We start from the raw sequence: 16,893 nt of genomic DNA on the forward strand, positions 1-16,893 counted from the left end.
ATCTTGAACTCTCTATCTCCCATGTAATGAAAACATACTTATCAAAATTTAAAGTATGGGGTTCTATAAAAACTCCTTTTATAGACTACCCATCTTTCATTAATGGTCTGAAAATGGACTGCTTCTTTCATTTTAATGAAATAAACATGCACAACTCTCAGTATCTGTGGGATATCTAGGCTTTTACTGCAAACTAGAAACGTAAATAGGGTACAGTGCATAAGTGTATGACATTTAACCCGTATCTATGAACAAACGCCACCATTATCCTACTGCCAGACCAAAATTCTGCAACAGTTAAGGAATGAACTAAAACAGCCCAAAATAAATACAAGGATGATTTCAGACAGCTGGCAATACAAACTGTTATTAAAAACATTTAGAAAATAATTTGTATGAAGAATAAGCCTACACCCTCCATCTGTACCTCTCATCCTAAGCAGCAACACTGTCATCACAGCTTTATGCTCTTTCCTATAACTGACTGAAGTATCAGAGCTGCCACCTGACATCTGAAGCAGGAAGAATAAACAGGTGTCATTGGGTGACAAAACAGGCATTTTAGCAGCAGTTAAAAGCTGCAATTCTTGTTTCCATGTTTACCCTTACCATACTTAGCCAAGTAGTTGATGAGGGTGTCTGTCTCACAGTTCCGATAGAGGTCAGCCAGCTGCGTGCAGCAGTTTAAGGAGAGGTTGTGAATGCGGAGTCGTCGCTGTCCTGCACAACTTGTATACAACAGAGCACACTGCAGGAGACAAAAATGCCAGGAGACAGAGAAATAAGGTCCTGCTACAGTAAGAAGGGCAGGGTTAGAATATACTTCATTAAAAGCTAGGACTCAGATGCATAAGCAAACAAGGTAACTATGCAAAAGGCTTGGACAATAAGCTAAAAGCATTTGCTAACAATCAGGGTCAATGAAAGATAACAAGCAGCAATTTTAGCAGTTGTATTAAGGGACCTGGTCTTAGAAAATAGGGACTGTAGTTTAAGTCACCCTCAGAACAAGTATGCTGGAAGGTCAAGGGTATGGTAAGATGCAGAAAGAAAGAACAAATAATTCCTAGAAGAAGTGTCTAATAATTCAACTGTCAACTCACTTCTTCTACAAAGCCTCCCCCCTCACCTGAAGGAGTGCACCACTGTCTTCACTCAATTTATCATCATGCTTGAATTCCACTGTGATTGTTTTATCACAGTCCAAACCTGCCATCTCTACATCAGTTGTGTTGCTCATATAGAAAGCTCCAAAAAAGTCAGTTGCTCTAATACCTAAAAGAGGGAAAAACCCAACATCAACCACCATTTTGAACAGAACAACAAGACAGCCAGCCTTTGGACCCTGACACCAAGTTATCCTGACAGATTTCAGCAAAAACAGCAGGATCTTTGCAGTCTCAACAAAAGAGAATTCCAAAGCTTTAGCAGAGCTTTTGGGGTAGCCTAGTCACCACGTGTTTTAAATTATGGGAAAATCTCTTTCTTCCCATGAGACATGCTTGAAGTGGTCAATTTATGAAGATTCATCCATGCTAACACCCACCTGTGCTTGTACGCACTCTCATTACAGCATCAAATCCCACTTCTTTCTGGACATCTCTTCTCAAGTCATTCAGGAATCTGTACTGGTCTGTCTCCAGCTAGAAGGCAAGCAGTATTTGAAGTTTCACACTTCCATAAATCAGACCTGCTTCATAAACCATAAAGTAATTTAAAACCAGATGCTACCTCCTGCGGTCTTACTTTAAAAGTCAGCCATGATACCAGGCTCAGAGGCCTGCTAATAAAATATTGTGCTAAGAGGTAACAGCCTAACTCTTCCTGTTGGGTTTTGTTATTAACAGAGATGTTTCTATAAAGACACAAAGCTACCAAATCATTTTGCTGATTATCTTGAAATTTAAGTAGCCATTTACTTCCAAACAAGTACTTCTTCACTGTGGTTCCCACTATGAAAAAAAGAACTCTTAGCTAAACAATAATTCTTACTTGGATCAGATACCAGCCTGAGTCAATGTCACTCCTACCTGGAAATACGCATACTTATAAATGGAGCCTCCTGTCTGGTAAGGTACTACACCCAGTGTGGCCACATCCAGATACTGGTTTGGAAATAGGAATAGATCCACACAGCAGCCCTGGGCCACACAGTCCTTGGCCAAGTTGTTGTAAAAGCTTGTCTGTGGTTGAAACAAAGTCTAAGAAAGGAAATCAGAGATGACATCAGAAGTTTGTGCAGGAAAAGGAAAGCAAGATCCATCTTATAATCCCAGTCAATACACTTTCATATTTTAAGTCTTTCTTCAGGGAAATTAGAATAATCTAAATTCTCCCTGACTCTGCCTTTGAAGAACTGTTAATTATTATGAAAATTACTACATATTTTGCTTTAATTGTAAATTCAGCACATTTACTTTAACCCAGATTTGGTATTTTACCCTGTGTAATAATCTAGAGCTAAATCTTCTTGTTCTCATACTACAGCTGTCCTTATGATGTCAAGTCTCCATAGCCCTGCTTGGGAACAGAAGATAAAAGTGGAATGTTAAAAGGTATTAGCTGGGACAGTTGCAGAATGTGCTATCCGTGTAATTTTTAAAACACTGTTTCAGTTATTTTATTCCATAAAGAGCATAATATACACTCCTGTGTAAGGATCACGCAAATCATTATTACCTTCTCCTTATCTGTGTTGATCAGTTTCCTATCATCCCTGTTCTTTAACTTCCCTGGGGCCTCTGCAATGGGCAGAGAGGTGTGGAAAACGAAGAGCTTGCCAGCACACTCAGCTGCCTGCAGGAAAGTGAGTGCAATAACAGAGGTTAGAAACATTTACAAAAATTGTAAGGGAAGCAGTGATTCAAGAACAAACATTCAAGCAACCTCATCACTCTTTTTATGTCAGGATGACTCTACCAGACACACAGGCTCGCTGTCACTTGGTTACTTGACTGGTGTCCAATGGAGGGAGCATAAATTACTGGTCACTTACAGAAGAGCATGTTTGAGTTCTACTGGATTCGCGCTAGTTCCACAGCAGGGAGAAAAGAACTTTCTCCAAGGAGATAGAACAGTAAGCAGGACCCAGATACAAAAGATTTTGTGCAAACATGTTGCATTGCCTTCTTCCCTGATTTGCAGCTACTGAATTTGTGGAAAAAAGTCACAGAAATGGCAAAGAATTTTGTAATCTGAGCTTCAACAGACCAGTAATTTTAAATCAACACCCTATGCCAACACTAGCTAATGTTTAGTAGCTATTTTCTCTGACCCAGGCAGTATGTAAAAAGTCAATTAGCAATTTTTATTAGTTCTTGATTGAAAAATTGTAACGAAAACTGAGATTAAGAGAGACTATTAAGGATCATTCCCCCTGTACTCAGCACTGGTGAGGCTCCACCTTAACGTTTCAGGCCTTTCACTATGAGGGCATTGACGTGCTGTAGCATGTTCATGGAAGGGCTATGGAGCTGGTGAAGGGTCTGGAGCACAATTCTTGCTTGAGGAGTGAGTGAGGGAATTCAGGTTGTTCAGCCTGGAGAAGAGGAAGGCTCGGGGGAGCCATTGTTCTCTACAACTATCTGAAAGGAGGTTGTAGTCAGGTGGGAGTCAGCCTCTTCTCCCGTGTAATATGAGATAGGACAAGAGGAAATGGCTTCAAGTTGCACCAGGGGAGTTTTAGATTAGATTAGATATTGGGAAAAACTTCTTCATGGAAAGGGCTGTCAAGCACTGGAAGAGGCTGCCCAGGGAAGTGGTGGAGTCACCATCCCTGGAGGTATTTAAAAGATGCGTAGTTGCGGTACTTAGGAACATGGTTCAGTGGAGGACTTGGCAGGGCTGGGTTAAAAGCTGGGCTAATCGTGTAAGTCTTTTCCAACTAAAATGATTGGCTGGCTCACATGACAGACAAATAGAGCTGTGTCATCACTTTGGGGTGAAGTCATACAGGCATTCAATTTGAACAGCAGACAAGTTGGAGTTAAACCACACATGTAATTATGTCTGGATGAAGTACTAGAATGGAAGAACTTTAGGAAAGGTTTACTTGGTTAGCACATTGTTGCAGGCAACTTCAACAGATAGCATTCTCTCCTTTTGTTTAAGATTCTACCAGAGTACAGGATTAAAAAGACACCAAACTACAGAACACTTCCATGAGATTTAACAGACTTCAGCACTTGTTTTTTTAATGCTGGAGGCTCTTTTTTTTCCTGTAGGTTCTGTAAACTGTTTAAAGCAAAACCCAGTCAGACAACTGAGAGTAAGCCATGTTCTTACACTTTCAAAAAATTATTTAAAAAAGAATTGGGCAAAGTACATATAGATAGCTGCACAAAACAGAAGGTACATGCACTTCAAAAATGAGCCAAGTACGCCCTACATGCAATGCATCTACCACAAGGAGCTTACAAAATCTTTAGAATTGTCTTATTAGTGTGTGTTAGCAGAATATGAACTTGAGTAATTGGCTGAAAACAATTCGTCATAACAATTTACTAACCTTCAGTGCCTCCAGCCCTGCTTGAATCACAGGTGCAAAAACAGTTTCTGTTTCTCTGGTGTCTGCAAACATTTCTGGAATCTGATCCAGCAAACTAGCAAAGAACAAGAGAAAAAAAGAGGAATTCAAGATCCCATTTAATAGGAAAAGCAACACAGTTATAGCTGATGATCTAGAAGAGTGAGGTGGTTTAAACAGAAGTGGCTAACATGTCTGTAAATTCGTGTAACTTTTACAGTATTTGGCATCTCATCTGACAAAAATGCTGTCTTGTTCTTCATTGGCTTCTCTCGTCCATATCCTCAGTGCTTGCTGTATAGCCTCAACTGATATCTAGTCCACAGCTCTTCTGTATTTCTTCTAATATATTCCAAAATATACAGGTAAGTAAATTCTTAGGAAATACTAGTGACACTTGGCCTCTGTTTGCCAAGCATCTTGTGTACTATTCAAAGATCAATAGGTTTAATCCACAGTTTTGTATTTAGGCTTGTTTAATGCATTACAAAACAGGCTAGAAATTTTCTCTAAAAATATGCAATTCCACGTCTAGTTCCCAAAATGTAGTTAGCTACACACCATAGAATAATTATAGTTCAAATATCATGGTAAATAGTTTGCCAAAACTTCACTAACTTCTTTCTTTCCTTTCAGATTTTATCTTCTTATCCCACTTAGTCTATTTTCTCCACGGAACCAAAAGTGGACATCCCTATTGTCTCAGTTTGCAGTTATTTAAACAGTTGCCTTAAAGACAGTGATGCAGCATTCTTATAACTTTCCCTCTGCACCATCCTAGTTGTGTTTTGTTGTGGCTTGGTTTTAGTTTGTTTTTTTCTCTCCAGAAATGCCCTTCAGCTCTAAATCCCTTTATATACACTTTCTGCCAAGCTGGACTATGAGCCAAATAAACCTTTAGCCCTTGAATTTCCCCACCCTACTTTGCCAGCTTAATCTCAAACAGTATAGTAAGTTAAAACACATGGAGTGCTTTAACATGACAATTAAGCACACAACATTTGAATCTACCAAACAAAATTTTACTACACACACGGTAAACCAATTTCTATTACCTGGCAATAACTGTCCTGGACTCATTCACATTCACCAGAAAACCATCAAGGAGTGGCACAAACATATCTGCCACATCTGAGACCACCATCATTTGTGGCTGTGCCAGTGAGCTCTTCACGTTATAGAAGTGTAACACTTTGTTGTAGGTGACAAAGCCTACTCGAATGGCTGATTCCTCCATGTTGCCTTCCCTGTAAGAGACATACTTGCCTTCACATCCAAGAAGATAGGAAAACCATTACTCATAACCCAACACAATAAGGGAAAAATGAAAGGAAGTAAAATTTATTTTCACCTAGAAGGGTATCAAGAAATGTTCTGCTTGGCCTTTTTCTGAAGAAAAGCTTGACAGGATTATCAAATAATTTTTTAATTTCTAGCATTTTTAAAGAGAAAAAGTAACAGCATCTCCCATTTTAATTGACAACAGTAGTTCACAGTATACCTACCTGGGCAGGTAATCTAGGAGTGACTTTAATTCTTCACATATTAGCCTCACTAAGCCACTCTTCACAGCATTGTAAGACACATCAATCATAAAAATGAAAGCAGGTGGACTAGGAAACTTGTTATTCTGTGGAAGAGAGGGAAGAAATCACACTATTGCCACGTAATGCAGCTCACATAACAGCTCCCTAACACAGCTAAATCAGTGCTGGTCAAAACTTAGTTGCTTTCATGTACCTCTGTAAGCATGAGCAGCAGTTGTTTCTTCAGCTCATTCTCCTGTCCTTTTCCAACTAACAGACATGTAATCATATTATGTTTGAAATGGACTGGTATTAAATGCCCTAGACTGACTTTACCATTAATCAGAGAAGAACAGTTATAACTAAACAATCCCTTTACATCACTAGGATAGATTGAAAAAGTAGACAGGGAAGATTCCTGCCAGATCTCAAGACTTTGGAATCTGACCATACTTGTCATAGGTGATTTCACCTATATAAACTAAAAGATTTTCCTCTCCAAGGATGACAACTTTTTCCTTCTTAAAAATCTGGCTTTCTTTGGGAATGAAAAACTTGTTTTAGTCAATAGTTTACTGAAATCTATAGGTCATAATGGAACAAGCACTCAGAACAAAAGCAAAACAGAAGAACTTTCAAAAAAGCTAGGAAGATCGCATCTCATTTGATTTAAAGTTCTTAAGCTGTTAGAAAATAACTGAACCTTTTGTCTTAACTCAAAGTAAAACAGAGGCATTAGAAGGCAACCGGCATAAACTCACATTTAGACATCTATTTTCTCAGCATAATATTTCAGCAGAGATATAAGTTGCTTTAATAAATACCTTGCACATATTTTCCCTATTCCTTAGAAGTTAATTATTATTTAAATCTTTAATTTAAAAGCAAAACAGCTTTGAAAAGATACATTTCCACACTATTCTTGTGCTTTTAACCACTTTGGCTGTATTTGAAATTGAAGTTCAGTAGGTAAGGTCTGCCTTAGGTAACAGGTGGCACATTGCACAGTTACTATTGTACTTGTCTTGAACCTCTCCTACAATCCCCTTTTCTGCTAAGGACTACTGCACAAGAGTCCCTTCTGCAGAACTCCTAAGGTAAGCACAGCCATAGCTGCTTATATAGCTCCAGGAAAAAAAAAAATTACAGAGATAGCTATTAAATTATATTATGTCATGTGTGATCAGGACTTCCTCTAGTTTTGGAAGTAAGCAGACAGGCATGTTATTTTACGCAGTAAAGTGGGTTGGATTAATGCTGTTAATTATCTCTGCCAGCTAGAAATCAGCCCCAGACAATTCATGTCTTTCTTACTTTCAAGAAAATAGCTTTTTTACTTAAAAGCAAAATAAATAAAGCAATAAACACGTTCTACTGTACCTTGCAATAGTCAACTGTTGCTAGAAACTCGTACGACCCCAGTGATAACTCGGGTCGGTCATAGAAGTCTACTCGCTTTCCAGTATGATCCAAATGTTGGAAGTAGTGAGGTGGCACTGGGAAAGGAAAAATCATTACGCTCAGTGATATGCCCATAATAAACACTGTGACTAGAGAGTCAACATGACAACAGCTGTTTCAAAAAAAACTCCAGGAAAGTGAACTAGCACTCTGGGCTAGCACACAAGTACTGAAAATATTAATGCAATTTAAGAACATCATTAAAGCAAAAAAACCCAAACTTACTCCAGTTTGTCTCATGCACCAGACAGCACACTGTGTAGTTACTGTTGTACTTTTCTTGAATCTCCTTTCCATTCTCATTTTACATTTCATATCAGAAACATCACTACAATACACTTTTAGGATTATTCTGAAGGATTTAGTCCAAAGGAAAAATATAACGTCCCATATAAGTTGCAACAAATTATGTAAAACAGAGTTTGAGGCAAACTACAGGCTACGTCATTACTGACTCAAATCAGGCTTACTAAAACATTGAGCTCCTTATTCTGCTATTTGGGTTAGTTTTTCCTTCCCTTCCCATGCTGCACAAGAGTAAAGCCTCCAGGCACTCTTGCATGCAGAGACTCCCATAATCTTTTTATCAGAATAGACAGAGTACTTCTTACAGTGGGTTAAGAAGGAGGAACAGAAGTGTAACCACATGCCCAGCACCCAGTACTTCTGTGCTGGCATGAGGTATCAGAAAATAAAATGGGAGTTAAGCTAAATTTTTGCCTACAAAAGTCAGCTGCAGAAACAAGTATTTCCCTTGTGCCCCAAGAACTACCATGACAGACACTCCCTCCTGCAGAACTGCTCCGGTGACAAAACGCATTGCAGCTACAGCTGTCTATATAGCTCTATATAGCTGTCTATATAGCTCCAGGGGAGAATAAAATGAGATTACCTGGAATGACAGTATTCACCATATTTAAACTACTTTAAACATTTAAAGTTTAAAAAGTTCAAAAGAAAACAAAGTGATATCACTAAGACTATATATAAGCATCTATCACTCTTGTTCCCAAGTACACATCCCATATAAGATAATTGCCTGATGATTTTTGGAGAGAAAACAAAAATTGTTCTCAAGTTTTAGGTACAACTACATTGTGTTTTCAGAGTATTGCTTTCATCAGCTGTCTCTCAGCATCCCTCCCTTTTCTGCCTTTGCTCAGTTGTTAAAGGTACATACAGTTGCTGAGTGAGAAGGACCGGGAATGTATGCAGGCAGAAAATCACCAGACAAAATTGGTGTTTAAAGTTGGCCATTTCTAATTCCCATTTTGGTTAGTACAAACACTTGTACAGCAGAATTGAGGTGGTAAGAACAGTCCATTAAAAGCTACCAAATGGAACACTGAAAACGTCCTCATAAGGTTTGTTGTACCTTACATTCCACTGTGCTTTCAAAACAAATCTACAAATGTCATGCTATGAGCAGCCCATTGTGACTTCTGCTTAAAATGAAGCACGTTTTGTACTAATTTAGAAGAGCAACTAATATTAACTGGCCTGTACTGAAAACTCTTTTTCAGCTGTAGCAGATTTAACTGCAATCTCACCTCTAAGGAATGTTTGTGAGGCAAAAAAAGGCTTTGTGAGAAAAAAAATTCTAACACATGCTACAGACTAGATCTGTATCTCAGTCTGTTAAAAAATCCCGTACTTTTGAAATATCCTAAGAAAATACAACGGTCTTTCAAACCACCTGGCATTATGCTACAAATACATCGTATTAAAAATTTGCTACACTACTACAATGCATAAGCACCTATTTGAACACAATTTCAGAAATGAACACTGAACATGCCTTACAATAATTTTTTACAAGACTAGACACGTATTAAATCACAGTATTCCTTATAAATGATCGTAACTTGATAAAGACTTATTTGCCTGCATCTTGTTCAAAGACCTTTCCAGTAGAGCCCAAAGAGTGATTTCCAGAAGAAACCTTACCCTCAGTGACACAGCTGCAGAAACAACACTGGAACCTCCTTCCACCTTCAATGAATTGCATAAAAGGGCACATGTAAGCTTTGCACCTATTACATCGGACAGGACCGGATTCTCCATGGTCTACCAAATAAGGAAGGGTCTGTGGAAGCAAGAGAAAAAAACATGAAGAGAAAGGTCACACCATGATGAGAAAGTTTTAAGCTCTGCATTGTGTGGTCATTTCTATCTCCCTGTACATGGCATAAGATATAGCATTGTGGGAGAGAGTGCAGGGGAGGTGGGAAGCCTGAACAAGTATTTCGTAAGTGCTTTTCAATTCAAGCTCTAGCACAGCAGTACTCTGCACGCTAGAGTCATCAATGGGCTCTCCCACGTAGCAAGTAGCTTGAAGAACATGACCACAATGTACTGCCAGATATATCCGAAGTGAACATGGAAGACTGAAAGTGACTCTTCACCCTTCTCTCTTCCCCTTGTAAAAAGCAAGCTTTTTAACAAAAGCAAAGCCAGTCATTATATTCTTGACTATATGGAATGCACAGTATCTACTGTAAAAAATTCCATCTGGTAAGACTTACTTTTGAACTCTATCATGAAATGCATTATAACCACAAGTTCTTACTGTCTTGACCCCACTGTACAGCAAGTCCTCAAAACTGTTATATAGTGACACCATTTTTCAACTGTTACTTATAATATGTTCTTTCTGCACCCAAACCAGAATAAGATGCTTGGCAACTTCTCAACATCAGAACAAGCAGGAAGCACTTTAAAATTATTGAGACAGAACTCATGCAAGTTATAAGCTGCATTCATAGTTCAAAGCACTTTTTGTAACTAAAAACTTAGCTCAAAAATATAACTACTTGTTTTTAAATTTTCTGCCAATAAAGGTGTCTGGTCTTAACTCTCTGTTACCTTAAATCTATGCTCATTTTTAAGAGACAACATATTCACTGATCAGAAGATGAGCAAATGCTCCAGTCACTTTCCTCTTCATGCCACAGATGTGTTATGTCTTTTCATTCAACCCCACTAATCATTTAATGACAGTACAGTGGTTTTGCAGCCAGCATTTCTCATTTCCTATAGGCCAGGATGACCTCTTCAGAGGAAACAAATTTCCAACTTTTCTGACTGGCAGGAAATGTTGGTATTGTACTTCAACACAATTTTTTTTTTTCCTCAGCCTCCCCTCTGTAACATGCAAACAAACTACAAGGGTGCTGGAAACAGGCAGCACTATACATAACTTGTCATTAACCACTTAGTCCCAGAAGACAGATACTTCTTTCCAAAGCCTCAAGTTTGGTTTCCTGAACAGTGCATAACCTAAGGCAAAGGTCCTGGATTACGAAATATTGTAAATTTATCTGAATGCTATAGTTTCATAAGATATTATTTTCACGAAACATTCATCCTCTCATATGTGAAGCTTTAGTTCTATTTACAGTCTTATTGCTCTGAACAGCTGAGTCTTCATCTGTTGGAAGGGCCCCTCCACAGTGAGTCTTCCCTTGCCATAAAGAACTTCCAAATACTAGAAGCTGACTGGTCTCCAGGGCAATTTTCCAATCCTAGCCTTTTTTTTTTTGGACACCATAAGTGTTTGTTCAAAGCATAAACACATCAGGAGACCAAACAATTATTATTTGTAAAGTTTTGCTAAAAATGTGTAACTTCACAAGCCTCCAAGTTTCCCAAGTAAGACCTCATTCTCCTATTGTGTTTCTTTTAAACTTCAGCCACAGATCAGTTTTATCATAAACCACTTTTTAAAATTCAAACCATAGTTTAGGAACACTAATGAAATGGAACAGGAAAACCTTAAAAGAACCCTTAAACAGACCAGAGGAAATGGCTTTTCTCAGCAGATGCTACCCTTAGGTTTAGCAGGGCACAGAATACTGCAGACGTATGTATTCAAATTTAACAAGCCTGTTTGTCTTTATGTCACTGCTCCAAGCAGGCTAACACTACACAGTAGCCAGAGTATTTAGACTACTTAAAAAAATGTCAAACTCTGTAAAAGTTTCTGAGCTTTCAAATTCTCAGCAACCAAACATGAGTGGGTAAAAGGCTAAACAGCCACACACTACACCTAGAGAGAAGTAAGTGCTGCAGAGAGAAAGGGCAGAAATACAAGTGCAGCTCAGCAGTGCCCAGTACTCAGTGTTGTGCTGTCATCCCACACAGTGCTGTGCATGTACATCCATATTAAATAGCTTAACCAGTGCTGTTTCATAAATTCTCATCCAATTCCACAACTTGGCATTCTAGAAAAGATTTAATACCTGTGATCAGCAACCATTTAAATATTTTATACCAAGAAAGAAACTGAGATCAGCTGGAAGGGGATGCCTTTATGACCATCCTAGTGTTTTGGTCATTTAGTGACAGTGCTTGACAGCTACGGCAAAAAAGCTGAAATTATCATGGCCATCAAAATATTAAAAACTTTAAACACAACATTCTTCTGCTTTACAGATCTCTACTGCACACCTGTTGGAGAATCAATGTTTACCTGGTCTTCATTACCTAAAAATGCCTTCTAAACATATGTGTTAAATGTTGACACCTGAGAGCATTCTCCTGCTGAGCGTGCACAGGGCACACAACTCTACACACGGTTCTCACCTCTTCCGGTGGCAGAGTAGCCAGCGGCTTTATGATGGCAGCCAGGGGAACTTGGGATTGTTTGGCCATGTCAGAGGTGCAGGGAATATTGTAAGACGTGCATCTGATGTAGCGGGGGCTTGCATTACCTGGGGAACAAATAAAAAAACCCATAAATTTCAGAGCAAATTAAATTTATATTCAAGAACAGAAACAAAAATACCTTAAGTTGTGTTGTTAAGCCACAGACACTAAGAGCTTACCTAAACATTCAGGTTCAATCTATGGAAAACTTGAATTCCAAATAAAATACCTCTTCATGATTAACTACATAAAATAAAAGACCTTAAAATAAATGAACTTGACTCCCAGTCAACCTAAACCTATTAAAAGGCATTTCTGTTTCACTGTATTCACAGACTAAAATATAATGTAGACAGAAAACTCTACTCAAAACATTTCTACTATTCTGTTTTGTAATTTTGGCTGAAGAGTAAAATACTTAATCACAGAATCAGATTCTGAAGTTTTTTCCAGAACTTTAAAACTCAAAGTGTCAGAGATTAAAAGATGAAACATCTTTTCTCTATGGAGCTCTCAGACCAACTTACATCCCTCTTAATTTTAAAAAATACAGTTGTCAGTCCAATTCTAACAATGTTGCTAGTAGATTTCAGTTCTTAAAGTGTATTTTATAAAGTTCTAAAGAAGAGGCTTCATTTGCTGCTTTCTGATATCTCTGCTAATGCTGGTCCTAGGTATCTGCCTTGGAAAACATTTTTTACCTGCAAGTTGGTTATTAGCTACCACACAATCAGGATAATCTAAACTGACATCAAATCAACAGAGCACCTGAAACTAAGCCTCTTTCCTTTAAAGATATGGTTCTGTCACTGACTCTTTGGGATTTGTGTTTTGTTTGTTTGTTTAGGAAAAGAAAAATAGTTTACCTTGATCCTTGACCAAGAAATTTGTAGTTACAAGAGGTGGGACCTGCCCTCTCACTCCAGTGACAAATGGTTCTGACCCACGGTTATTTCTGTCATCTTCAATCACTTGAATCTGTGATGGAAAACACCATGCTATTATTTGGAGGCTTGATTTCCAAGTACTGCAAAATAAAAAATCTCTAACACAGTGAAAAGGGGACCTGAGGCAAACATTACTATCTCTAAAAATAAGAAGAGCAAGTAAATTTTGTCAAGCAGTCACCTCTCAGTTTGATTTCAAATAGTACTTAATGACTAACAATAAATTACAAGCTGCAAATAGTATATTTTCCCCAAGTGTTCTTAGTTGCAGCATATTTTGTGTTTTAAAGTCTGATCTGAACTCATAAAAGCCAAACTCAGATCAAGAAAGGAATTTTTGGTAGTATTCCCCTGTATGGTTCTAGTCAAATAGAATTGTAAGCTTCTATAATCCTCAAGCTGAAGTTCTAGAGGCAACCTGGCTTTTTCTTTCTCTTATGTTCCCACTGTTTTCATAGTATGCCTTTACTTCTAACCACTTCAACTCTGGCCTAAAGACATATGGCTTGCAAGCTCAGGTGGAAATCTTCATTACTTTGTGGTGCTCAAGGGTTTGCAATTTGAATTCTGGGAATGTGGAAATTGAAATTTCAATAGACTTGTCAATGAATCAAACTTCAAAGCCTATAAAAATCTTAAATTTCTTAGTATTTCAAATTCTTTACAACTGCAAATTTGCTTAAGATCATGGAAATGTATTGAATAGTTTTGCTTTACTAAAATATCCACTGACATTTGTACTCGTACACAGTTCAAACTACATTTCCACAGTGGTAACTGGATGAAAGAATTAAAGCTAGAAACCATTCTTCTACTCTTATTTGCCATCAAACACACCTGCCTTTGCCTAAATTCTGAAATGCAGAAGTTTGCATGGCAGAACTTCCACTCTCTCACTACAGATTGCAAGCTGCCAAGCAGAGAGCCTCCCATAGCTTCAGACAATGACTACTCTAGAATAAATCTAGTTCCGTTCAAAGGTCTACAGGCTGACTGATGTTGATCTCACCACTGGTACCTGTTAAATGATAAACTGTGACTACATGAAGAAGAAGTGACAAAGGGTAACAAAAAGCCAAAAGTTGTTTTTTTTCTTCTTCCAATCCAAAAGGTAGCTGCTTTTTTCTTTCTTTCTTTAGGTAAGATTCTCCAACATAAACATTAAATTTTCAAATTCAAAATTTAATGGTTATGCATGAGCACAGATAATGAGAGAATGTTTATAGCTCCCCATGCCTCATACCAAACTACTAAAAGATTTGTATCAGGAATTAACATTAAAAAAACTCCCATTCATCTGCAATTTTAGAACTCCAGAGCACTGGCCCAGTACTGGTATATCAACAATAACAGTAAGCAAATTCTGATCAAAACACGGTAGAAAACACGGCTACAACAGCTCATGCTGTGTGCATGCTGACATGAGACACACGTTGTATGGACAATTATACTACTAGCTTACACTGAAAATGCCAGTGGGAATCTGATGAAGGCAATATCCTAAAGATCAAAGAAAGTGAAGGGGAGACATTCTTCATGATCTGTTTCTGAAAACTGCTTTCTATTGTGCCACCATTCATCACAGAAGATTTTAACAACCTCATGTGGTGTAATGTTACTCATTTTGATCAGGCAAGCAGAAGACAGCAAGGAAAGGGTAAAAGATTAATGATGGAGGGTTAGCAAGGTGAAGTTCAGGTTTCAGGCATGCACAGATGGTCACCAACAAACAGACTACAATTGACATATATACAGCACTTACTGGACTAGGAATTGCATCTGGGTCTATTCTGTGTCTGGGTTTCTGCTGGGGTGGCAGCTCATTTAGTTGCTTTTTTTTTTTTAATAAGCAATAAGAGCGCCACAAAAAAAAAAAAAAGAAAAGAAAAGAAAGAAAAGAGAATAATAAACCAAAAGTAACAGTGTTACTTCTTTCTACCCAAACCTGTAGCACTGGAATTAGATACATTTAGATACTGTTTCATGCAACAGGACACATCAGCTTCTGCAGCATACATTGATTCCAAAACCAGTCTTGCCGGGATATTTGGCTTGGCTCTGGACACGTTGCTAATGGAGGCAGTGGCTCACCTGCTGCTCATTTTGGTTAGAAACTGGGGATTTTTATGCTCTAAGAACATGCTAACATGAAGGCAACTGACACAAGCCATTTGAGATTTCATTTAGTGGAAGAGAAGAGAGGCAGACAAGCAATTAAAGACTTATATTCTATGAAAAAAACACAGTAGTAAGCTTTACATAAACCTGGAATCTAAACAGGTAATCTTTTTTAAATACAAGTACCTTCTGAATAACATCAGTTCGGATCTAAGATATAACTCAAGACTACATTCTCTTCATAGTTTTGAAGTACAGAAACAGCAGCAGTGAAAGGAACAGCACAGTAGACTAGTGGCAATAAGACCACAAGGCTTAGTATTACTCATCGTTGCTAACCATTAGATACAACTGCTCATCCTGTTTCAGAACCTCCATTCTAAAAGACAATCCCAGTTTGAGAAGCTGTTCATATTTGACTGACGTAGCACCATGACTTCACGACCCAAAAAAAACCAAACCAGCTTTTTGACAGATTATAGGAAAAGCACTACAATCACCTCCTACTAACCATACTTTAAACATGGATCATACAGTTCACAGATTGTCACCTCAAAACCTGAAATCAATTCACCTTGGAAAGTCATTATGCAAGACTCCAAAAATGGAGAAACAAGTTTAATCAGAGCCCTCAAGGATTCTCAAAAGATAACACAGTACAGAAAAAGACTTGAGGAATTAGAGCAGTGATTTCCATATGCAGTGCCTTCCTTTAGTCACCAAGAAAAATACTGCCTCTGGGCTTATTCATCACGAAAGACTGAAGGTGGATAGAAGAGAAAAACGTAAGCAGGAAAACAGACTGATATTCCTTGGAATGAGAAACCTGTTTTCAGCTTTGGTCTTTGTCATTCTGTTTTATGCAAAGACACCATGGAAGAGTTGACACTGGTAAGAACAAGTAAGCTTACAGGGCTGGGAATGGAATCTGGATCCAAGCGTTTTGGTGGAGGTGGTGGTCCAGGCGGACTTCCATAATTTGGTGCTCCTGGATAGGCTCCTCCATAGTTTGGCTGGGGACCCCTCACCTGTCCAAAGGAACCTTAACAAGAAAAGAACATCAGAATCAAACAGCAGCTTAATATTAGGCATTTCCTCATTTGGCACTTCCCACATTTCCTGCCATCATTAAAAAAAAAAAAACCCTCCAGAAAAATAAAGTCATGTGCTTTTCAATTAATTACGATTAAACATATTTATCACAGTGTTTCAGCTTAGACTGGTACGTCTCTATCGACAATCCAATAAACTGATAGATACAATCCTCAAAACTAGACTTAAGGAAACAGGTTTTTAGGGTATTAGCTCTACCTCAGCCCAAACCAGCACACTACTGTAACTATTTTTAGAGTTTGTAATTGTTCATTACAATGCACATTAAGATCATGCACTATGAACATTTACCTGCAGAACTGTCTAACAGAAAGTGCACACAGAACAGCCAAATAAGCCAGTGGATGATCCCTAATTCTTTAAATTAAAGAACTGCAAGGAGTTCCCCTGGGCAGTTTTGGCTCGTCTGAAATTACAGTAATAGGCTAATGTGTGATTTTCGCTTTTGTTTTGTAACTACCTCAAGCTATTTCATATTATTTTAGACAATTCCAGTCACTTACAGAGTAAGAGCATGATTTAACCCATTAGTATTTTTACAGTTCATAGGAATTTG

At 38.1% G+C, this 16,893-nt stretch overlaps 1 protein-coding gene across 3 annotated transcripts in view; it reads right to left on the reverse strand.

The window, feature by feature from the left end:
- Positions 1 to 16,893, reverse strand: part of SEC24C (SEC24 homolog C, COPII coat complex component) — a 38,115-nt gene that overhangs the window by 4,920 nt on the left and 16,302 nt on the right. For 2 of the 3 annotated variants that reach the window (XM_017725896.1, XM_017725895.1), the window contains 14 exons: positions 16,136 to 16,266; positions 14,869 to 14,937; positions 13,026 to 13,137; positions 12,097 to 12,224; positions 9,460 to 9,598; positions 7,432 to 7,547; positions 6,031 to 6,155; positions 5,581 to 5,772; positions 4,508 to 4,601; positions 2,680 to 2,796; positions 2,031 to 2,201; positions 1,547 to 1,643; positions 1,130 to 1,275; positions 610 to 748 (listed from right to left, as the gene is read on the reverse strand). In XM_017725896.1, coding sequence (XP_017581385.1) covers positions 610 to 748; positions 1,130 to 1,275; positions 1,547 to 1,643; positions 2,031 to 2,201; positions 2,680 to 2,796; positions 4,508 to 4,601; positions 5,581 to 5,772; positions 6,031 to 6,155; positions 7,432 to 7,547; positions 9,460 to 9,598; positions 12,097 to 12,224; positions 13,026 to 13,137; positions 14,869 to 14,937; positions 16,136 to 16,266 — 1,776 coding nt within the window. The remainder of the gene's footprint in view (positions 1 to 609; positions 749 to 1,129; positions 1,276 to 1,546; positions 1,644 to 2,030; positions 2,202 to 2,679; positions 2,797 to 4,507; positions 4,602 to 5,580; positions 5,773 to 6,030; positions 6,156 to 7,431; positions 7,548 to 9,459; positions 9,599 to 12,096; positions 12,225 to 13,025; positions 13,138 to 14,868; positions 14,938 to 16,135; positions 16,267 to 16,893) is intronic. The other variant, XM_008643710.2, reaches the window with a different exon arrangement.

This window comes from Corvus brachyrhynchos, unplaced genomic scaffold (genome assembly GCF_000691975.1).
Source record: "Corvus brachyrhynchos isolate BGI_N302 unplaced genomic scaffold, ASM69197v1 scaffold61, whole genome shotgun sequence".
NCBI lineage: Eukaryota > Metazoa > Chordata > Aves > Passeriformes > Corvidae > Corvus > Corvus brachyrhynchos.